Source organism: Bombyx mori, chromosome 6, assembly GCF_030269925.1.
Source record: "Bombyx mori chromosome 6, ASM3026992v2".
Taxonomy (NCBI): Eukaryota; Metazoa; Arthropoda; class Insecta; order Lepidoptera; family Bombycidae; genus Bombyx; species Bombyx mori.
This window is the reverse complement of record NC_085112.1, coordinates 1,288,509-1,313,084: the sequence shown is the minus strand read 5'-3', so window position 1 is coordinate 1,313,084 and position 24,576 is coordinate 1,288,509. Positions and strand designations below refer to the sequence as shown.

The 24,576-nt window shown below is 40.8% G+C and overlaps 2 protein-coding genes across 2 annotated transcripts in view; both read right to left on the bottom strand.

The window, feature by feature from the left end:
* Nucleotides 1-24,576, bottom strand: part of LOC101740450 (uncharacterized) — a 960,210-nt gene that overhangs the window by 327,094 nt on the left and 608,540 nt on the right. The window lies entirely within an intron of this gene.
* LOC101746185 (cadherin-87A) overlaps nucleotides 1-24,576 on the bottom strand; it is a 68,739-nt gene that overhangs the window by 3,267 nt on the left and 40,896 nt on the right. The window contains exons 17-35 of the mRNA XM_012689649.4: nucleotides 24,205-24,396; nucleotides 23,195-23,430; nucleotides 22,402-22,555; nucleotides 21,167-21,364; nucleotides 15,553-15,792; nucleotides 14,845-15,032; nucleotides 14,002-14,188; nucleotides 12,154-12,371; nucleotides 11,142-11,339; nucleotides 9,494-9,653; nucleotides 7,888-8,023; nucleotides 7,275-7,462; nucleotides 6,349-6,525; nucleotides 5,432-5,544; nucleotides 4,121-4,284; nucleotides 3,154-3,311; nucleotides 2,273-2,378; nucleotides 1,760-1,949; nucleotides 626-739 (exon numbers count right to left, since the gene is read on the bottom strand). Coding sequence (XP_012545103.1) covers nucleotides 626-739; nucleotides 1,760-1,949; nucleotides 2,273-2,378; nucleotides 3,154-3,311; nucleotides 4,121-4,284; nucleotides 5,432-5,544; nucleotides 6,349-6,525; nucleotides 7,275-7,462; nucleotides 7,888-8,023; nucleotides 9,494-9,653; nucleotides 11,142-11,339; nucleotides 12,154-12,371; nucleotides 14,002-14,188; nucleotides 14,845-15,032; nucleotides 15,553-15,792; nucleotides 21,167-21,364; nucleotides 22,402-22,555; nucleotides 23,195-23,430; nucleotides 24,205-24,396 — 3,317 coding nt within the window. The remainder of the gene's footprint in view (nucleotides 1-625; nucleotides 740-1,759; nucleotides 1,950-2,272; nucleotides 2,379-3,153; nucleotides 3,312-4,120; nucleotides 4,285-5,431; nucleotides 5,545-6,348; nucleotides 6,526-7,274; nucleotides 7,463-7,887; nucleotides 8,024-9,493; nucleotides 9,654-11,141; nucleotides 11,340-12,153; nucleotides 12,372-14,001; nucleotides 14,189-14,844; nucleotides 15,033-15,552; nucleotides 15,793-21,166; nucleotides 21,365-22,401; nucleotides 22,556-23,194; nucleotides 23,431-24,204; nucleotides 24,397-24,576) is intronic.

The window sequence follows — 24,576 nt, the reverse complement described above, 5'->3', positions numbered from 1 at the left end:
AAATATCTTTCCTTGGCGGAATTCGAACCCGCGACGACCCCTTGGGTAGTGACCATGTCACTTACCGCTACACCAGACGACTGTTAAGTTAACCGAAGAAGTTAAGTAATACATGTGCCAATATTCGCCTTACTTCACCGGCACCTATTCCACTATACAATCAACTTTTGAAGTCGTCGTGGCCTAAAGGATAAGACGTCCGGTGCATTCGTGTTGAAGCGATGCACCGGTGTTCGAATCCCGCAGGCGGGTACTAATTTTTCTAATGAAATACGTACTCAACAAATGTTCGCGATTGACTTCCACGGTGAAGAAATAGCATCGAGTAATAAAAATCAAACCCGCAAAATTCTAATTTGCGTAATTACTGGTGGTAGGACCAGTTGTGAGTCCGCGCGGAAAGGTACCACCGCCCTGCCTATTTCTGCCGCCAGAAGGATGGGGTAGCTGTTGTAACTATACTGAGATTTTAAAACTTGTATCTCAAGATAGATAGGTAGATGTCTATGGGCTCCAGTAACCACCTAACACCAGGTGGGCTGTCAGCTCGTCCACCCATCTAAGCAATAAAAAAAAACTTTTAAAGCTCGGCCGTTAACCAACATTAAAAAATAATTACAGTTACCTGAAATCCTAAAGCTGTCTCTAAAGGGGTTGGAGACTCGCCTCCTAGAGTAGCGTAATCACCGAATCTCTCTGCCGCCCTGCTGCCTTGTATCGTTGCGTAAGTGTTGTCAGTCTGCGAGGATTAACAAAATAATTATGAATTATTACTGGTGGCAGGACCTCTTGTGAGTCCGCGCGGTTAGGTACCACCACCCTGCCTATTTCTGCCGTGAAGCAGTAATGCGGTTCGGTTTGAAGGGTGGGGCAGCCGTTGTAACTTACTTGAGATCTTAGAACTTATATCTCAACGTGGGTGGCGCATTTACGTTGTGGATGTCTATGGGCTCCAGTAACCACTTAACACCAGGTGGGCTGTGACCTCCCATCTAAGCAATAAAAATAAAAAAAGCACAATCTATATATTAATACGTGAAGCAAAAACTTTGTATCCCTTTTTACGAAAATTGCGCGGACGGAGGAGTATGAAATTTTCCACACTTATAGAGCATATAGAGAAGTGCACAATGCTAATATTTTTTTTAAATAATGCACACACGCATGCATACTATTTATTGTCAAACTTTTGTTCTTGACGTCTGTTGTCAAATTGAGAATAGATTAAATATTGTTTGTGTTTATTAATATTTTTTTATAGTGTAGCCTTGGCGAAATTTGTGATTATAGTATGTGTACAAACTTACAATTCCGATTAATTATAGCCGAATTTCGACTACTGCGGGACCTCTAGTGTATTATAAATATATAAACTTTTTTAAAACAAAGCTTATAAGCTAGCGCGCTTGTATTGTTGATCTGCTGTTTTCACGGAGAGCCGTAGTGGTCAAGATATTTATGAGCTTTTAAAGTATGAATAAGCTTTTTAAATTAAATTGACTTTGTAAGCACTCGTCATCTAATTCATTTATAATATGTTTAATATATTTTGTTAATTATTACATGTAAACTCTAAACCTGTATGGATATTATGAAAAAATATAATAATGTCAGATCTCTTCCGGTTGCTACTTTACTTCCCCATCGTCTCCCCATGTTAGATTCTCACTTTTTTGTCTGCGTAAGTTAAGTAATGTTGATTCCAAAAGCTCTTCGAACTGAAGAGTGACTGTCATATGAAATAGTTCAGATTTCTTACCGGCGCCGGTTCCACAACGACCTGTTCGTTCTGGTCTCCGAAGACATTCATGGTCAACTCTTGTTCCTCGTATGGCCTTAGCTTCGTCTCTAGCCAGAGAGGGTTCTCAGTCGTGGACAATTCCTCCAGGATTTTCCGCCGGGCAAGACTGTCACCTTTACTGGACTGCATTGATGGTGGTGATATTACCCTGGTAGAATATATTGAAAATTGCATTTGAGTAAATAATTTTGGATTTAAATATCATTTTTGATCTTATACAATTTTAACATTTAAGTACAAAATTCTGAAATGTGAATTTAATAAAAGAGTTTTAACAAGTTTCGTTGTGTATGAACCAAACTCAAATTCTCAAACAGAAGCTTCACTGTATTCGCTTTTCACCATAAAAGCAAATCGCATTAAATTTTACGTTCACGAATATAAGTAAAGTCCAATTTGAGAAATAATAAGCATTGTATTAAAATCTTAACAATTATACAAACCATAGTTAGATGATATTATTATACTCACCAATGCTTAAGACAAGCGCATACAACAACAAATGTAACTATTCCAGTGAATAGCACTATCAGTAATGCTATCAAAGCTGCTAAAGCTGGATCGAAGCTATCAGGTGCTGAAAGATAGGATTTAACAGATTTTTACCTAAATGATCTATAATGTGACATTTTATACTCAGACTCTATGAAACGAACAATGATTAACAAATTATTTCGACTATTTAATGTACTACTTTGCTAACAGAGCTTAAACCAAACAAGAATGAGCTATGGAATGAGCTCCCCTCCTCGGTGTTTCCCGAGCGCTATGACATGTCCTTCTTCAAACGAGGCTTGTGGAGAGTATTAAGCGGTAGGCAGCGGCTTGGCTCTGCCCCTGGCATTGCTGAAGTCCATGGGCGACGGTAACCACTCACCATCAGGTGGGCCGTATGCCCGTCTGCCTACAAAGGCAATAAAAAAAAAAAGAAGCTAGGCATTCACCGTCTGGTGGGTTTTATGCTAATCAACTAATTTCGTTAGTGGTTTTGAAGTCGGAGTATTTAATTTAACAATGATCTAGGTATAAATATAAAAAAAAGTGAAAAATGTGTACTTGGGGACAAAATTACTTCGAATAATTTTAAGGAGTAAAAGGTATTTGGCTTAAGCGACATTTATCTTTGTAATTAGAGGCGCGTTTTGTTTGGTATCAGCATCAACAGTGCAGTAAATTTAATTAATATTCAATTAGAAACATCGTCTAATTGAATATTAATTAAATTTACTCCATTCAAATAGGTGAAGATGTTTTTTTGTTAGGTAATTTTTTTTCAATTTATAAGCTTTTAGAGCTTTACGTTAAAGTTGCAAAAATGTCGCTTAAAGCGTGACTGTGCATATATAATGTACCTTTGGATATAGCGCTGGCAGCTATGAGAGTCTCGACCCCGTACTCATGATAAACGTCTTTCAGCTCGTCGAACTTAGAGTCAATGTTCTCCAGAACTTTCTCGACGGGAAGCACTTGGTACGTAGTTGGATCGACTGCGTGCAGGTGAATTTCGCACCTGACGGAGAAATCAAAATAATTATAGCTATAATAACTCGTATTTTTTTTTTTATAAATAATAATTTTAGCACCATAATGTTTAAAATATTGCAATAGCTAATAAATTTTATTTGCTCAGAAAGTAACAGTAATTAATGCGTTTATGTAGAAATTAGTTTAGTAAGGCGTTTCGGTTTGAAGGGTAAACGCTATAGTATAGAACTGAGACTTAGACTCATGTCTCAAGGTGGGCGGTATTATCGCTGTTGAGGTTTTTTTTTTATTGCCCTTATAGGCAGATGAGCATACGGCCCACCTGATGGTGAGTGGTTACCGTCGCCCATGGACTTCAGCAATGCCAGGGGCAGAGCCAAGATATTTCAGCTTCACCCTAACATGTAGGTGAGCTCACGGGGCTCAAAACCGGGAGTGTTGCTGACATTGGCCCTAGCAAGAGCAGTGCTTTGTTGAATCTACCACCGGATTCTAGTAGCAACTTTTTTCGTATGTACGTACAGGTAGACGAGAAAGCGGCTTCGCTTCTACAAAAATGTCCCTATTTTTACTAGTGGTAGGACCTTTTGTGAGTCCGCGCGGGTAGGGTACCTGCCTATTTCTGCCGTGAAGCAGTAATGCGTTTCGGTTTGAAGGGTGGGGCAGTCGTTTTAACTATACTGAGACCTTAGAACTTATATCTCAGGGTGGGTGGCGCCTTTACGACGTAGATGTCTATAGGCTCCAGTAACCACTTAATATCAGGTGGGCTGTGAGCTCGTCCACTCACCTAAGCAATAAAAAAAATATAATAAAAATAATAAATTGCCTTACCAGTCGTCGTATCTTCTATCGGCCTGAACGAGAGGCAGTTTTCGACCTGGCACAAGAAGGGCCTCTCCAGCATCAGCCAATCTCTTCTGAACACCGCTCACTGACGAGGAACAACTTCGGGACACCACCATCCTTATTAAAGCCGAACGATCTATTACCCAAACCTGCAAGGCAACCGACAAGGAGGTCCAATATAGTACATTAACGAACCCTGATATAAGATTACAAAAATCCCGGAAAGGACTAAGTTTAAGCAGGGTTTGGAAAGCTTTTAAGTAATTAACTAAAGTAAACAGTGATATGAAAGTTGTGATGGACTTTAAGACGGGAATCCGAAGAGTGAAGTTGTGTAAATTGTTTGTTTTACTGTTAGGTGTTCCTATATAATAATAATAATAATATTTTTATTGCAAGTAACCATGACTCATATAAATTGTTAATAAGACTTAGAGACCTATGTTAGTAGTTATATTTACATCACAATGAATTACTGTCGTAACATCCCATGGGGGATGGCACCACAGCGACCCATGTATACACAGTCCAGCCTGCTTGCGATCATGCTCAGGATACTGTTGGAGCTGGCCCTCACTCTGCTTACCAGAGATATAGGTTTCAATTTGTAATAGTGGTGGTTTCTGTTCTCTGAATCCCTGAAGGATCCCTCAAGAGGCACAGTTGTGGAACAATGAAAGCCCGCTCTACTTAACTTTGCGGGCTCCTTCAAAAATTCCACTGAAATATCAGAGAACAACCCCACCATTGAGAATTTATTTCGTCCCAATTCACCTTGTTTCGTTTGACTTCATCCTAATTTATTACTGTCTCAAATTAATTAACTTCATCTCATTTTCGCTTGCTATAATTTTTACATATCGTCTTCTCGCATTAAAACTGTATAATCTCAAAACTTACTAATTTTACAGGAGAGTGTTTCAAAGGTTTAAAACATGTGATATTTTTAATATTAATCATCTATGCAACATAAATTTTTTATTATTTACCAGTTACATTACCTGTCTTTTAAAGTAATATAAAATTATGTATTAATTTTGTTAATATTAGTCAAAAGATAGGTAAATAAAAAAAAAAGACTAAACTACACTCTTTTGACAGTATTAATGAGAAAAATACTGGTGATACCAAATGATTCCGCATATTAACTCAATTTCGAGTATTTTTGGAAATTGTACACTTTTAATGCGAAAAGACGATATATGTTTAATAAAATAGATGGGATCGCAAAGAGCCTGTTGCCATACTTACTAAATTGCTATTATATATATAGAATATCAGAAGTGGTGTACATACGTATACTTGCGTCTTCGCCTGTCTGCGTGGCGGCGCCACTTCTTGCGCAATGATGTCCAGCACGAAGCGATCCTGGTTGTACTCCGACATGTAGTGTGCTGTCATCAGTAAGCCTGTTCAAAACAGATCGTTGACTCAAAGGATCGATTGAATGAAAATCATGATTTTCCTATAAAGGCCAAGTTCTGGTCTCTGACTCTCTCCCTACCAATTCGCAGTCCGGTCAAGATAACTTGATTTGGCTTATTAAATTGTAGTTGCTCATCCTTTATCATTTCAAGAGTTTTAGATAAGCGTAAATTGAGTTCCGTTGAATATTATCTAAAGTAACTTCTACTTGTAGTGTGCAACTGATTTTCTTCTATACCAGAGCGGCTTGGCTCTGCTCCTGACATTGCTGAAGTCCATGGGTGACGGTAACCACATATCATCAGGTGGGCCGTACGCTAGTCTGCCTACGGAGGCAATAAAAAAAAACTTATTTTGTCTACTGCCCACTTTGAGAATTTGAGAATAAATTATTTTAGCGCCTCAATTTTTTCGCCTACTTAAAAATGACTATAGCGAGATCTTAGTCTATGTCTAAGGGTCCGCCTAGATGAAATTACAAATCGCCTCCCAAGCCTCTACACAACGCCCCCATTTTTCTGGGTCTCTTATCGCCCCATTTTAGGCCTGCTGCACCCACAAGGAAGCGTTATCGCCCACTTTGGGAAAGGCTGGCCTAGACCAATCTCTGCCTTCAAAGATGGTGTTGTTACTACCCCCTTATCTATTGTCACGACAGTTACAATCCGATCAGTCCTTGTTGACTTGACCTCATTTCCCAGAGTAAGTGGCCGCTGTCACAGTCACACGTCCCTTAAGTTTTGGTGGGGCTCGTGCAAATACCTATTGCATCCAAAATACTGTCATACCATCCTGGCTGATGTTAAACGGTGATGGTACGACGCTCCCACTGGACTCCGAAGCTCCAAATTTATACAGGTTCGAAGCGGCTATCATATACAGCAAGGTGCCGTTCTCGTCCAGGTCAGGGTCTTCGGCGATGACCGATAGGATAGGCTCGTTGATGCGCGCTGTGTGTTTGACACCTGAAGACATAAATTACTATTTTTTTATTGCTCTTGTAGGCAGACGATCATACCACCTGACGGTGAGCGGTAACCGTCCCTCATGGACGCCAGCAAAGATCGCACAAACCTGTTCATTACACGAATGTTTGCCCGACGCGGGAATCGAATCCACGACCGTCGACGCAATAATTAGGACAATATTACTGCACGATGGTGCACAACTCGATGGAGTTAATCAAACTAGAGGTCCCGCAGTAGCCGAAATTCGACTATAATTAATTGGAATTGTAAGTTTGTACACTGTTATGATTGTATTTTAAACTTCCATAATCACAAATTTCGCCAAGACTACATTATAAAAAAATATTAATAAAGACAAACAATATTTAATCTCAATTTGACAACAAACGTCAAGAACAAAAGTTTGACAATAAATAGTATGCATGCGTGTGTGCGTCAAATACATGGTATGTAGTGTGTGTAATGTTTTCTTTACCGATTTAATGTATCTTTTATGCATTATTAAAAAAAAATATTAGCATTGTGCACTTCTTCTCTATATTCTCTGTAAGTGTGGAAAATCTCATACTCCTCCATCCGTGCAATTTTCGTAAAAATGGATACAAAGTTTTTGCTTCACGTATTAATATATTAATCATATGATAATTATTTTAAATAATTTATGGGCCAGTTATTAAAGCATGTTATTCTAGTTTCTAATTGCTAAACGATTAAAACGAAGTTATTTATATCCGACGACTACTCACCGGCGAAGTAGACGTTCCTCTGAAATTTTGGTTCGTTGTCGTTTTCGTCCAGAATGTTGATTTTCAATGACGCCACGCCGGACTCGACCTGTGTACCGTTGTCTATTGAGTTGAGCACGTCCGCTGCGTGCTCTAAGATTGGGTTGTTACTCGCGTACACGATAAGCGAGTATTCGGCGCGCTGCTCTCTGAAAATGAACCGTCGCTCTTGCAATTAAAGCTGTAAATACAATGCACGTTGTTAGCAGTGGAAACTTTTTTCCACTATCTAATAGCTGGTGGCTTAGTGCTAGGTGCTAGGGCTAGTGTTAGTAAGTTCTTTCAGGTTAAGTCTGTGAGCTCACAGGTACCACCACCCTGCCTATTTCTACCGTGGAGCAGTAATGCGTTTCGGTTTAAAGGGTGGGGCAGCCGTTGTAACTAAACTGAGATCTTAGAACTTATATCTCAAGGTAGGTGGTGTATTTACGTTGTAGGTGTCTATGTACTACTCCTACTCCAGTAGCCACTTAACACCAGGTGGGCTGCGAGATCGTCCACCCATCTAAGCAATAAAAAATACATAAAAAGTATTTGATAAAAAGGTAAATATTAAAGCTTAGAATTACTGTACCTGTCAAAGCTAATTTTGGCCCTGACGACACCCTGAGTTCTGTCCAGCACGAAAGCTCCTTCTTGTTTCCCTTCTAAGACATGGTAGTAGACTTTACCGTTTTCGCCAATGTCTTTGTCTACTGCTTTCACTGTGCCTGAAACAATCGTAACTTATCAGTTGATTGACCAGATAACACCATGCTTCTGATGTTAAGAGAACACGGGTTTAATACATGAAAACCCAAGTTAACCTCCCACCGACGGTAGAAGTGAAATCAGTTCTACTCGAAGCGGTTACTGGTGGTAGGACCCCTTGTGACTCCGCACGGGTACCTAGGTACCACCGCCCTACCTTTTTGTGCCGTGAAGCAGTAATGCGTTTCGGTTTGAAGGGTGGTGCAGCCGTTGTAACCATACTGAGACCTTAGAACTCATATCTCAAAGGTGGGTGGCGCATTTACGTTGTAGATGCATGATCCGGTAACCGCTTAATACCAGGTGGGCTGTGGGCTGTGAGCTCGTCCATCCATCCAGCAATAAGAATAAAAAAAAGTGTGTGTGTCCGCTCCGACGCACGACTGGAGTTTACTGGATATAAAAAATTAAACGAAACAATACGAGAAATAGTTCTATATTACGACAACACGATACACTACAGATTATTAACAAATTAACGAGACACAAAACAAACGACTAACAAATATATGAAAATACAATAATGAGAGAAACGCGCGATCAGTACGAGGCTTTGTGGCGGACTGCCGGCGCAGCAGCCCGGCGTCACCTGCGATAACGCATTTCGTGTGACATGCGCAATCAGGCGCATAACGCATTTCGTGTGACATGCTAGTACGATTTTGGTCCCCATAATTTTCATACCCCGGGCCTATATATGTAAATCGATTCTAAAGGAGTAAACTCCAAAAAAAGCGGAAGAAGTTAAATAGAGTTTTAATTTGTACTAGTGGTCACCCAGCAGTCGAGATTCGACCATAATTAATTTAAATTATAAGTTTGAACATTATTAAGGTTTTATTGTCAAAGACTACACTTCCTTATCTATTCTCAATTTGACCACAGACTTTAACAATAAACGAAAAAGTACATATGCGTATGTGTCAAATACATGGAAGTATATGCTTATTTTTAATTGATTTTTATGCATAATTTTAAAATGATATAAGCATGCTACACTCCTTTTTTTAATTCTTTATTAGAGCCATACACCCATTAGGTTAAGTCGGCTATTCTACACTCCTTCAAGTGTGCGAAATTTCATACTCCTCCGTCTGCGCAATTTTCATAAAAGAGAGGCACAAAGTTTTTGCGCCACGTATTAATAAAATTATATATAGATTTGGGTTAAAGTTTCTATTCACCCCGAACCCTAGCGTGTTTTTTTTTTTTTTTTCTTTTTTTTTTTTTTATTGCTTAGATGAGTGGACGAGCTCACAGCCCACCTGGTGTTAAGGTTGAGTACGTATTTCATTAGAAAAATTGGTACCCGCCTGCGGGATTCGAACACCGGTGCATCGCTCAACATGAATGCACCGGACGCCTTATCCGTTAGGCCACGACGACTTCATGTGTGACGACATTAAGGATGAATCGTAAGACGCACTCACCGATAATGGTGTTAGGAGGCAGGTTCTCCTTGATGTTGAACACGTAGCTGCGTTGCGAGAACTCAGGAGTGTTGTCGTCCTCGTCAGCCAGCACGACGGTCAGGAGTCGAAGAGTCTCGAACTGCGCCGGGCTCCCGTTGTCGACAGCCGCTATCGCCAGCTGCGGACGGCAACACTTACACACACGCTCACGGGTGCTCACAGAGCGTTATTAACAAATTTATGAAACGCACAAGACAGCTACAAATATGGCCGCTATCGCCAGCTGCGGACGGCAACCGTTACACAAACGCTCACGGGTGCTCACCGAAGGTTATTATTTAATTTATGAAACGCACAAGACGGCTACAAATATGGCCGCTATCGCCAGCTGCGGACGGCAGCCGTTACACAAACGCTCACGGATGCTCACCGAGGGTTATTAGCGAATTTATAAAACGCACAAAACAGCTACGAACCACACGATGTAGTAATGGTGTAGGGTAATAATAAATAATAGCTTTAAAAAAATCAAAATACGCTTTTGTAGAAAACCCAACTAAAAAATAGAAAATTATTGTAATAATCTATTACAATAAGTAGTAGTAAGCAGAAGTAGAAGTAGTAGAAGTATATATGTAATTGTATGTGAAGTTTTATGGGCTTATGTTGCCTGAAATAAACGCATTTCCTTTCATTTCATTTCATAATAACGTCTAGTCCTTTATTTATAAATAATGAATTTATACTTCTCACCTAGACAATAGACATATCGTGAAAGGCTAAATTTGACTTAAGCGAAATTTTACAACTTTACAGGAGAGCCATTTCAAGTTTAAAATTTGTATAAAAATCATATAAAAAAAAAAAAAAGTCACACATGGCAGAAGTGAAACTTTAAAAAAAAATGTCTATCATCTGTGTACCATCTAGTCGCCGCGATTCAGGAATTGTTTTATTTGAATATTGAATTAACGTGAAGCGACGTCCGTTGATAAAAAACTAAATAGAAATTACAGTATCTCAGGGCGCTCCGAGAGCCACGACAGCGTGCACGGATGACAAAAACACACTAAATTAGTCGGGGACGCGAGACCGTGTGGAGCGCTTCGTGACTTGTCGGCGCCGCTCGGAGCCGCTTCGGCAAACCAATCGCACACTTATTTTTTTGTTTCGTTTCATTTCGTTTCATCGAGTTTGAAATCACATCACAACGATTCTAAAGAAGTTTCACTTCAAAAAACTTCTTTAGCTATTCGAATCGAGTAAGCTTAATTGAAGTTCAGTTAAGAACATCGAACTGTTGATGCTAATACCAAATAAAACGGACCTGTAATTACAAAGATAAACGTCGCGTATTAACCGAAATGTCACTTAAGCCGAATAGCCTTTCACATCTCGATATAAGATATTAGTTTATGAGCATAGGCTATTGAGATTATGTTGATAAACAAGAATTCTTTGAACTATACTTTTTATTTTTATTAATTAATTCACACACGTTTACACACCACATACAAGATGGAAGAATGTACAAAAGTGGCGCCATCTGGTGTTACACTATAAATAAGAGCAGAGCATACAGCCTAAAATCAATAAAATTTTATCTAATATAGGCTTAGTGAGCCAAGTGTCCGAATCATGAAAAGCTCATCGATCGGTAGCTGACCTGATATTCAGGGACTTCTTCACGGTCGAGGAACGTCTTAGTCCTGAGTTCACCGGTGTCCCGGTCCAGACTGAACTCTTCGGTTTCGCCAACGTTCTGATTGTCAACCTTCAGGTAGTAGGAGATTCGTCCGTTTTCTCCGCTGTCATCGTCCGTAGCTTTGATTGTCGTTATTAGGAAATCTGCTTGTGCTGCGTTCTGCGGAAGATAATAAACAGTTAATAGGGTTCCTTTTAATAAAAATAAAAATAATAATATAAGTAGATAAAATAAACGCGTCATTTGTTTTCAATATCGTATTGTAGACACTGGTGGTAGGACATCTTGTGAGTCCGCACGGGTAGGTACCACCACCTCGCCTATTTCTGCCGTAAAGCAGTAATGCGTTTCGATTTGAAGGGTGGTGCAGCCGTTGTAACTATACTGAGACCTTAGAACTTATTTCTCAAGGTGAGCGGCGGCATTTACGTTGTAGATGTCTATGTGCTCCAGTAACTACTTAATACCAGGTGGGCTGTGAGCTCGTCCACCCATCGTGAGTTTCTGGCCGGATCTTCTCAGTGGGTCGCGTTTCCGATCCGGTGCTAGACTCTGCGAAGCACTGCTCTTGCTAGGCCCAATTTTAGCAACACTTCAGTTTGAGCCCCGTGAGCTCAGCTACACGTCAAGGAGAAGCTGAAATAGCCTCTCAAGGCTATTTCAAGGCATAGGTAGGGTTTCTTCTTCTTCTCAGTCGTTCACTTCTGGCGGAGTGGTCGTGGTTACGTATGTCTTAATGTTTGATTGCGGCTTTTGAGAGACTTCTCCATCTCTCTCTACTTGTGGTGGTACGTGTACATTCAGTAACGGAACACTTCGTAGATGACTTAATCAAGTCTGTCCACCTTATGGATGATCGGCCGCGAGAGCGTTGACCGTCTACTCTTCCTTGAACCACTAAACGTTCCAATGAGCTTTCATTACGAATGATATGTCCAAACATAGGTAGGGATAGGTAAGTCTAAATATTTGCCTCTGGTATCTCAATGGTGCTCTGGCCGGGCGGGGGCTGCACGAACAGCGGTGCGTGCGTGTTGAGGCTCCGCACGGTGATGTCCACGCGCGCCGTGTCGCTGAGGGCGGCGGGCCCCGCGCCGTCCGCGCCGCGCACCACCAGCTGGTAGGTCCGGTTGCCCTCCACCGCTCTCGCTGGGTAGATGATACCACTCACAGGGTCCACCGTGAACGTGCCTGCCCGAACGAATTAAATATTCCGTTTAAACATCAGTATGCTTTTTTTTTTTTTTATTGCCCTTGTAGGCAGGCGAGCATACGGCCCACCTGATGGTAAGTGGTTACCGTCGCCCATGGACTTCAGTAATGCCAGGAGCAGAGCCAAGCCGCTGCCTACCGTTAAGTACTCTCCACAAGCCTCGTCTGAAGAAGGATATGTCATAGCGCTCGGGAAACACCGTGGAGGGAAACTCATTCCATAGCGAAAAAGTCGCTATCGAAAACGTTAAAAAACTCGCACTTAGCCTCTGAATCTTCGGAGGGACTTCGGTTCCCTCTGTATTTTGTACCGTATATTCCATGGAGAGTGCTCTGAGGAATTGTTTGAGATAATACCACCATCTCGTTTTTACCATCGCACCGCCCGCCACCGGAGTAGAGTTCATCCATACTACCTGAAGCCACTGCGGTCATCCACAGTGCGCTTCCAGAGGTCTTTTTTGCCACGTACCATCCGGCTATGGAATGAGCTCCCCTCCACGGTGTTTCCCGAGCGCTATGACATATCCTTCTTCAGACGAGGCTTGTGGAGAGTACTTAACGGTAGGCAGCGGCTTGGCTCTGCTCCTGGCATTACTGAAGTCCATGGGCGACGGTAACCACTTACCATCAGGTGGGCCGTATGCTCGCCTGCCTACAAGGGCAATAAAAAAAACTTGATATGTCAAAATAACAAGCTCACCCCGTTATGGAGATTTTACGACTGAATTAGTGTTGCAGTAATCGGTGACCCTAATTGTTGGATCGAAGGTCGTGGGTTCTATTCTTACTTCGTGCAAACGTTCGTCTGACGAATAGGTTTCCATGTTATTTGTCTGTACGTTATATACCGTGTATATCATTCTTTATACAATTTCTGGGAGCCCATCTGGGGTGTGAACCCAGGCTAAGTAACCAAAACGATCTATAGTAGAATTATTTTGTCCGTGCAGTTTGGGTCATAAAACATAGCCCAGCTAGGGCGATGAGCATGTTGCGCGGCCGCAACGCCATTATCGATAAAAACAAATGAGTCATCGAAGGCAGGTACACGGAGGGGGGGTGGTATACGAAGGGTGGTGAGAGACATTGTTATGTTAAGAGTCATTTGTACTTAACCTGCAAATTATAGTACATTATGTCGAAAAGGAATGTGTTTTTCTGCATTCGTTCTCTGAATTTGTTTAGTGACACAATGGCTACTCCTTTGTTTTGTATCAAACGGCAGAATTTATTCAAAATAATATTTGCACGTGTTGTTATCAACAATGTGTTAAAATTTTTCACTGAAATAAGAATAGGTCCCGAAAAGTTACAAAGTGTTAATTTCTGCCGTTCTCGTTAACTTGCTGCGGCGATGTGTGGTGAAGTGTTCGATTAGTGATTTTTTCTTTCATTTTTATCACTAACCCACAAAATGACAAAACGAAATACACTATCGATAACGCTTATCGACAACAATAATGCGCATCACTATGCCCGTCCATAAGGCTCGTGAGTGGAAGAGAGAGCGAAATACTCGCTTCACCGCTCCGATTTTTTATGACACAAACTGCACGGACAAAATAATTCTACTATAGGCGTCAAAATACCCTTAAATTCTCCTCACCCGGTTCGCTCTGTTCAATGATCTTAAACTCCACTTTCCCGTTGACTCCCTCGTCCTTGTCCTCGGCTATGACCTGGAGTATGGCGGCTGGAGGGTCCAGCTGCAGATTCTCCGCGATTGTACTCTTGTACACTTTCTGACTGAAGACCGGCGCATGATCATTTATGTCCAGCACTTTCACGTGCAACTGAAAAATTGCTTTACGTTTTATTTACAGATTCATTTTTTTTATTGCTTTGATGGGTGGACGAGTTTACGGCCTACCTGTTGTAAAATGGTTATCGGAGCCCATAGACATCTACAACGTAACTGCCGCCTTCCACTTTGAGATATGAGTCCCCGTCCTTCAAACCGAAACGCATTACTGCTAAATTTCTCTTTTTTTTCCTTTGTTCACACTCTATTTATATATATGATTTTGATCGTGGGAACATGTTTGATTATTGTTTTAGCTTTTTTTTTTAATATTACTAGCTGACCCGGCAGACTTCGTAGTGCCTCAATCGATAAATAAAAGACCTAAACTTTTGTATAAAATAAAATTAAAACAAAAAAAAGGAATCCGTCCGACAGAGGACACATCAAAGGAAAAACAAAATTGGTATCTTTATTTATTTCTGCGAATTTTCATATTAATCTACCTTATAAACCTTCTCTGGACTTCCACGAATAATTCAAGACCAAAATTAGTCAATTCGGTCCAGCTGTTCTCGAGTTTTAGCGAGACTAAGGAACAGCAATTCATTTTTATATACATACCTATATTAAATATTATATGTTTGTTTTGTACTGTTGGTTGTTACCCAAATAAATAAATAACATTGTAAAGTCATCAACACCCACCGGTACACTGGTACTTCTCTTCAGATGCTGAGGGGCGTTGTCAGATGCTACCGCCCTCATCCATATCTCGGTGACGGCTTCGCGGTCGATGTCGGCGCCGGGAGCAATGGTCACCACCCCCGATATCGGATCGATGGTGAACAGAGACATGTCACCGGAGAGGCTGTACCGGACTTCACCGTACTCACCTGTGGGAAAAAAAAACATTAATCATGTTAAGATTCGTTTTCATATTTGTATGGTATTCATAACACTTAGTAAGTTAAGTCTTCGATTTTATAATCAAAGGTCATTAATCGTCATTTAAGTCGTCGTGGCCAAAAGGATAAGACGTCCGGTGCATTCGTGTCGAGCGATGCTCCGGTGTTCGAAACCCGCAGGCGGGTACCAATTTTTCTAATGAAATACGTACTAAGCAAATGTTCACGATTGACTTCCACAGTGAAGGAATCACATCGTGTAATAAAAATCAAACACTCAAATTATAATTTGCGTAATTACTGGTGGTAGGACCTCTTGTGAATCCGCACGGGTAGGTAGCACCACCCTGCACAATTCTGCCGTGAAGCAGTTTCGGGTTGAAGGGTGGGGCAGTCGTTGTAATGTAAAAACTGAGACCTTATAACTCATATCTCAAGGTAAGAGGCGGCATCTCGTCCACACACTTAAGCAATAAAAAATATGCAAATCGTCATGTTTAATACTAACCCTCATCTTTATCGGAGGCGTGAACTGTCACGACTTCGGTACCAGCCTCAGAATGTTCCAGAACTTTAGCTTCGTATCCCTCTGTGTCGAACAGTGGGTCTTCGTCGTTGGCGTTAAGTATCTCCACGGTGACGCCGGCCGTGGTGGTCAGCTGCGGCACCCCCGAGTCGAACGCTATCAGCGTGAAGTTAATGCTGTGGACCTTCTCGTAGTCTATCCTCTGGGTCGTCTTCACTAGCCCTGTTAAGGAATTACCAGAAATTACTTAACTTTTTTAAGGGATTTTATGACTTGTTAACTAGGACCTAAAGGTCTTAGTAAACAAGTCATAAAATCCCTTAATATATACCTAGACAGGTCATAAATTCTGTCACATGTTTCATGTAAAATAATTGAAACAAGTTTATTCATTATGTAACCATTCATATACCAAAATGAACTTAACAAAACATAGATTCTTATGACACTGAAGTTTATTCAAAATGACCTCCGTGATTTTGAATACAGGCCTTCAATCTGCGCGGCCATTCGTCTATCGCAGCACGAACGAGGTCCATGTCAATATCGGCGGCTGCCTTAATCAAGGATGTCTGCAGTGACTCCAAATTGGGATGAGGCTTTGAGCACGCCTTTTCCTCCAAGTGTTGCCATATCTTGTAATCTAACGGATTCAAATCTGGACTGGAGGAGGCCAGTCTTCGTGCCGGATGAAGTCGATTTCACGCGCCGCCAGCCAGTCTTGTGTGCTCTTCGCTCTATGAGCTGGCGCCGAATCTTATTGGAATACCCAGTGCCTGTTATTGAACATGGTATGAGAAACAGGTTCCACAAGGTTCGTCAGGACTGTATTTTGATACACAACTGCATTCGTTTTTACACCTTTCTCACAAAAATGTACCTCTGTTAAGCCCCAATAAGAAACTCCCAACCATACCATGAGCGAGGATGGAAAATGACCTCGTTGGACACGCGGAATACGGTTGCTCGCTTCTTCACTACTGTGTGCGTACACCTTATCATTTTGTTTGTTGTAGCTCTCTTCTACGGTAAAAATTTTTTCATCCGAAAAAATAATTTCCCGATATTTTTTTCCCGCGTACCGCTTCAACAATGCGCGGCATCTCTTCAGTCTCAGGTCCATTAGACGAGCATTCAAACGATGTCCTGTTTTTCTTCGATATGCCCGAAGCCCTAAGTCTTCATTTAACACCCTTTCCACCATGGTTCTGCTTAACCCCAGCTGAAGGGCCAACAGTTTCTGCTTACGTTTGGGATTTCTTTGAATTCGCGCCTTCACAGCTTTTATCACTGCTGGAGTCCTAACAGGGCGGAGTCCTAACAGACTGAGGGCGACCACTTCTTGACCTGTCATCTACACTAGAGTCTTCATTGTATCGTTTGATGGTACGATAAACGAATCTTTTGGTTATATTCAAATTTTTCAGTATGTTAAAAATTTGAATTGGCGCGTTACCGCAACGATGCAACGCAATAACTGCAACACGGTCTTCTTTAAGCGTCCACTTCATATTTAAAAATTAGTAAAAATTCTAAAAGTATACATTTTTATTTTCATGAACAATTCGAAATTCGACTTCAATAAACTTTTTTGTGGCCAGCATTCTAAAAGAAAAGTTTTTACTATGTGACAATACTTATGACCTGACTGGGTATATATATATATATATATATATATATATTTATTTATCCCCCGAACAATTAGACGTCCTCTGAAGAAAAAAATGCATTTAAACTGGCGTCCACCTGCTTTTGGCGTCCGCATACCGGACGCCACTTTGATAGCCAGTGGGGTTTACGTCCCATTGGTCCTGGCTAGCCGTAGGACAAATATCGATAGAAGCCAAATTATCTCTTAAAAGGCTGCAATAATATATTAAACAGTTCGCGACGAAATCGTAACGCAGGTGTGGCACTGCTGTCGCGCGTATATTGACAGCCGCATATCTCGGGGAGTTCCTGACTAGGGATCCGCGTATTTGGCGTCCACAACTGCGACGTTGCCAGCTCGTTTGCAACATAGGATCACAATTATCACACGATATTTAATCAAAACAATATATTCGCCCTAGGTGGTATACGCGTTGCGTATCATTAGGAGCCCGAGTTTATTTAAACTTTTAAAAAGTCAGAACAAATAAAAACGCTCAAAGGAGTCTCAAGGCCGATTTTGATGAAAAATGAAACTGCATAATTGGATTTGAAAAATATCTATATTTCTAGCCAGGAATCGAAATCGGTGATTCTGAAAAAAAAGACACGTTCTGTATTTTTCTTCCTTGTTACCGACACTATCGAATGGTGTAATAATACAAGTGTATCTTTTATTTCAAAATAACGAAGTTCGATTCCTGGCTAGGAATATTGATATTTCGAAAATCCAATGATGTTATAGTAGTTTTCTTCAAAATCGGGCTCGAGACTCGTTTTGCGCTCATAATTTTGGATTTGACCACCTACTTCCTCTTGAAAAATACACCTGCATAAAGTTATTTTATTTTAAACATATAGGCACTACTCGGCTCCCGAGTCGTGCCTATGTGTAGCCAGCTCAGCACCCGCTTACCGAGTGTAAATTAAAACACGATGATAAAGCTGCTAAATATATTCAGTAAATTATTTAAATAAATGAGAAATCGAACACCCAATAGCTTTATACGGACGACCAATAGCTATATACGGACGCTCAATTGGTATATACGGATGTCCAATTCAAATCTAGTGGGATACCCAAGAGAAGTCGATTAAAAATATTTCTTCCAACTGCCAATAATTCCCATTTGTCCCGGGAAAATCTGTGGGGACAAATGGGAATAATCCAATATGGTGCAACACGATTGGCAACAGTATTTCCACCATACAGTAGCTTGTAGCCAAACAGTACTGCCTCACATACTGCCGTATTTTTATAATTAAAGTAAAGTATAATTAAAGTAGTAAAAAAAATAAAGTTATAAGTAAAGTAGTAAGTATAATTAAAGTAGTAGAAATACGTACTTAACAATTGTTCACGATTGACTTCCACGGTGAAGGAATAACATCGTGTAATAAAGATCAAACCCGCAAAATTATAATTTGCGTAATTACTGGTGGTAGGCCTCTTGTGAGTCCGCACGGGTAGGTACCACCGCCCCGCCTATTTCTGCCGTGAAGCAGTAATGCGTTTCGGTTTGAAGGGTGGGCCAGCCGTTGTAACTATACTGAGACCTTAGAACTTATATTTCAAGGTGGGTGGCGCATTTACGTTGTAGATGTCTTTGGGTTCCAGTAACCACTCTACACCAGGTGGGCTGTGAGCTCGTCCACACATCTCGGCAATAAAAAAAAAAGCCAGGTTATTGGGCGTCCGTATATAGCTATTAGGCGTCCGTATATAGCTATTAGGCGTCCGTATATAGCTATTAGGCGTCCGTATATAGCTATTAGGCGTCCGTATATACTTAGTCTGGCAGTAAATACTGTTACAATTAAAAATAACAAAAATATTACATTTGAATTTGGAATCTGTCATTTTTATATGATTTCTCATTGAGTTTTCTCATTTTGGCGCCAATTGTACAATATTTTGCGATATTAAAATGGAGTGGGGTGATAAAGAGAACCGAATCGCTGTGATTGCATTACACAAAGTAGGTATGGTGCCAAATGCAATTTTTAAAACTCTCTATACGCTTGGTATTAGTAAAATATTTGTGTACCGGGCTATTAATAGATGCAATGAGACCTCCTCTGCTTGTGACAGAAAAAGATTTGACCGTCCACGTAGTGTTCGTACAAAAAAGGTGGTCAAAGCAGTAAGGGAAAGAATTCGAAAAAATCCTGTCCGAAAGCAAAATATTTTATCTCGGGAGATGAAGATAGCACCTAGAACCATGTCGCGTATTTTAAAAGATGACTTAGGACTTGCAGCCTATAAGAGACGTACTAGTCATTTCTTAACTGATAATTTAAAAGAGAATAGGGTAGTAAAATCGAAACAACTACTGAAGCGGTACGCAAAGGGAGGTCATAGAAAAATTTTGTTTACGGATGAGAAAACTTTTTACAATTGAGCAACATTTTAACAAACAAAATGACCTTATTTATGCTCAAAGCTCTAAGGAAGCTTCCCAATTAGTCGACAGAGTGCAACGTAGGCACTATCCGACTTCAGTGATGGTTTGGTGGGGTATTAGCTATGAAGGAGTGACTGAGCCATACTTTTGTGAAAAAGGTATCAAAACGTTGGCACAAGTGTATCAAGGTACCATTCTTGAGAAGGTAGTGAAGCCCCTTAACAACACCATGTTCAATAATCAAGAATGGTCCTTCCAGCAAGACTCGGCGCCAGGTCATAAAGCTCAGTCTACGCAGTCTAGGTTGGAAATGAACGTTTCGGACTTCATCAGAGCTGAAGACTGGCCGTCGTCTAGACCCGATCTTAATCCGCTGGATTATGATTTATGGTCAGTTTTAGAGAGTACGGCTTGCTCTAAACGCCATGATAATTTGGAGTCCCTAAAACAATCCGTAGGATTGGCAGTGCAAAATGTTCCCATGGAATGAGTGCGTGCTTCTATTGATAACTGGCCTCAATGTTTAAAGGACTGTATTGCAGCCAATGGAGACTACTTCGAATAAGCTTTTTATACTTTAAATTGTTATATATTTATGTGTTAAACTAACACACTGTAAGAGTAATAAATGTTATTTGAAATAGATTTTTTTTTATTTTTGATTGTAATAGTATTTATGGCCAGACTAAGTAGATATTGGAGTCCGTGTATAATGTTGGACGTCTATATTATCTATTATATAATATTGGTTCAGGCCATAGTAGGATACAATGCCAATTTTATCATACCTATATTTATATTAAACCCACAAATGAAGTTATTACATACCTACTTGTTTTAAATTTATGAAAAAATAGACTAGACAACATGTACATAATTATTATATGCTTGTTATTCTAGCTACTACATGCGATTTTTCATGTAAAAATCTCAGAGACAGGAGCTTAATTTTCTTTATCTTATTATAAACTATTTGTGTACTTAGCTTCCTCAAAATCCATTGTTACTAATACGTGTAGATAGATAAATTATATAAAATTATCGGGCATCCGTATATGTATAGATTTGACGAAATTGGTATAAATGTACAGACAAGCGATTGTCAAAGAAAGAGAAAGTAAACATAAAGCTGGCAACGCCGCACTTACAAATGTCGTCCATCCTATGAGGACGCTAAATAGTCGATTCCATAGGTAAATCACGATCAATATATCCAGGACGCCTATAATTTATGACCATGGTTCGGGGTTCAAAAATGTTGCGGCACGAACGCAAGAAGAATATCGCGAAAAATAAAATTATCGGAAAATGACGTATCTCACGGAGCTGGAAATCGAAAAACTAAGCAATATTCATTAAGACATGTTAAAAAAAGCAATGGGAACTGGAGGACGTCGTAATGATGCACGACGTGCAGACGCCAAAAAGATTGTAGGATGTAAATATATATTACATCGGCGTTTTCTTTATTAAAAATATAAAATAAATTGTGATTCCTAACTTTTTGGACGGTAGTGTATATAGATTACTATAGAGTTTACCTGTACGATTGTCGATTTCGAAATACGGGTTCGGTGGGTGGATGATGATCGCAGAAATTGGAGTTTCACGATCGGTAGCCGTGAACGTCTCGAGCACTGTGCCCACGGGCTGCTCCTCCACCATGCTTTGCAAATACGACGGCTGGGAGAACACCGGAGCGTAACGATTTACATCCACTATGGTTATTATTAATTCCCCTGTTGGATATAATAAAGTAATGTCTTTAAATTAAGACTTTTGTATTTGATAGTACTCTGAATGTCAGACGCGGCATAGCTTTAGACTGGGCGCATATTTTAGGTTCAAGATACCGAAGGTCCAGACGGGCGCTCCACACAAACAAAGGCCATCGCAAGTTTACGTGACAGATAACCCATTTCTTTATTGCCTTTGTAGGCAGACGAGCATACGGCCCACCTGATGGTAAGTGGTCATCATCGCTCAAGGACGTCAGCAATGCCAGGGGCAGAGCCAAGCCGCTGCCTACCCTTAAGTACTCTCCGCAAGCCTTGTATGAAGAAGGACGCGTAGCGCTCGGAAAATACTGTGAAGAGTTCATTTCAAAGCTGGATGGTACGTAGCAAAAAAGATCTTTGGAAACGCATTGTCGCTGATCCCACCCAGACCAGATACAGCCTGCTCGGTGGGATGCAATATACCACTAATTGGTCACTCTTTCATATAGCTCTGCTAGAGTGAGCTAGCGTTCCGAGCGGCTCTTAATGCACCCGCCGCTTCCAATTTAATCACATGAGTAGGCCGCATACGGATCACCTGATGATTATTTTCTATGGCGCTATGTTCGCCTTTTTTTTATTGCTTAAATGGGTGGACGAGCTTACAGCCCACCTGGTGTTAAGTGGTTACTGGAGCCCATAGACATCCACAACGTAAATGCGCCACCTTGAGATATAAGTTCTAAGGTCTCAAGTATAGTAACAACAGCTGCCTCACCTTTCAAACCGAAACACATTACTGCTTCACGACCACGGTACCCACCCGCGCGGATTCACACGAGATCCTACAACCAGTAAAAGTCGCCTTTCTACAATGTTTTTGTGCAATAAATAATTTTCAATCAATAGGGGTCACAGTCGCTCATATTGGCTATACCGGAGACAGTAGACACTCCATCGCTAAGGATTTCCTTCATTTTTGAGGAAAGACGTGACATAGCGCTCTGAAAGAACCGTAGAGATATCTAGACGTTTATACAATCGACTGTATTGCATACCGTCAGCTTGTTGTAACGCGGGAGCAGAAGTATCCGTGACCCTGACTGGGAGGCTGAGCACGGCCGCCCTGGACCGGTCCAGCTTCTGTGCCACCACCACTGTGCCGTTCGGTAATACTGACATCCATTGATCGAATATTCCTTCTTCAGATACCTGGTAAATATATGGTTATAGTTGAATTAATGAGTCCGCATTGAGCATTCCAGTGTGAAAGACAATATTTGTAAGAGGGGAGTGAGCGAAGAAATGGTGTACGATAGAGGAGTACGGAAGGAGAAAACATGTTGCGCCGACCCCAAGTGAATAGGAGAAGGGCAGGATAATGATGATTAAGCATTCCATTGTGAGGGTGTGTGATAAACAAAACAATAGGCAACCAGTAATAAAAGTAATAAAAGATCTTTCTATATCCTTATATTCCTTCTTAATCACTGGTAGCATACAGGGCAATTCCAGCTACTCACAGTATGGTAGATGAGCTCACGGGTTAAAATAGAGACAGTTTGCCAACACTAGCCTTAGCAAGAGCCGCTTCGCTGAATCTACTACCCCATCGGAACGACATAGAAATATTTTTTTTAGTCAGTCAGTAATCGGAACTACTCGAAGCTAAACAGCGATCGGATCACATGAAGCGAAGCGGAACAAGCGAACTGAGAGTTTCAAAGTGTTTAAGTGTTCTAAGGTTGAATACAGTGTTTAGTTGTAGGTCGATAGAATTTTATTTATCCCGAACTAACAGTAATTTTGTGCCATAGGTATTTCAAATTTATTGAATGTACGTCATCTCACCTCTTTACCGTTTTTATCGACTGCCTTGATCATTCTGTCGGCGGCCAGTTCGTAGAGGAGGCGGTCGACGTCCTCGATCTCGGGGTCGAATGCCGTCAGGTCGTGCACCCTTGCGCCGGGGCCCGCGTCCGCTGACACCTCCGCCCTCTGCACGGGCGGCGCGAACTGCGGCTTCTTGTCGTTAACGTTCACGACGTGCACCAGCAGCTCAGTGGTCCCGGTCAAGCTCGGTACGCCTGTTTGGAGGACAATCATTGAACGTGTCAACAATATAAACAACCGCGGCTTCGCCTGCAATAAACTGCGATTTCAGGAAGCTAACTACATAAGATGATTTTAGGTGAACATACATTTTCTTTTATATATCGACGGATGAAAGGCTATATGATTTAAGTGACATTTTTCAAACCATTCAAAGTTTGAAATTTGGAAAAAAATATAATAATAATAAAAAATCAACTATTTGAATGTAGTAAACATAATCGCCACGTTAACAGATCCCGTGCTAAGTTCGTAAAGAACTTGTGTTACAGGTACCAGATAACGGAAATAAATATAAGATTTTTATTATACACATACATATATTTAATATACATCCTAACTCTGGAAAAGACATTTTATTTTTCGACGGTCGTTAAATTGAATTTAAATTAAAAATATCGAATTGTTGATACTAATACCAAATAAAATGGACCTTAAATTACAAATATAAAGTCTCGTCTTAACCAAAACGTCACTCAAATCATCCAACTTTTCACCACTCGATATATCTTTAAAGATTTCAAATCAATTCGATCAATTCATATTCAAAATAAAATAATCGCCACCATCAGCGCTATCTATCAGGCAGTAACGTAACTATGTTTGTCGGAGTGATAATGTCACATTTCATAGTACCGTTATTTGAGGAACACGTAAAGTGAACATATACCAGGCTGGTTGTAAATTAGGATGTCAGTAAACCCATGGTCATCGATGGCAAAGATTTTCGAATATTCAAGAACCCTTACCGAGATCAGTGGCGGTGATCTGGATCGTGTATGTGTTCCTCTTGTCGTAGTCCAGGCCGGACGCGACCGTCACTACCCCGGTGACATTGTCAATGGCAAAAGCGTCCAGTGCTCCCTTCTGTATGGCATATTTGATCTCAGCGTTTATCCCTGTATCCAAGTCTGTGGCACGCACCGCGGCGACCTCCGTACCTGATGGGAAATATGCCTCAATTTACATAAAGCAGATGCGATGTTGCTAATCACTTCTCAGTGGGTCGCGTTTCCGATCCGGTGGTAGATTCTGCGAAGTACTGCTCTACTAGTTAAGGTTACGCTGAAAAAGCTAATCAGTCTATATAGTATTGACATATTTTAAGACAAAATATGTTG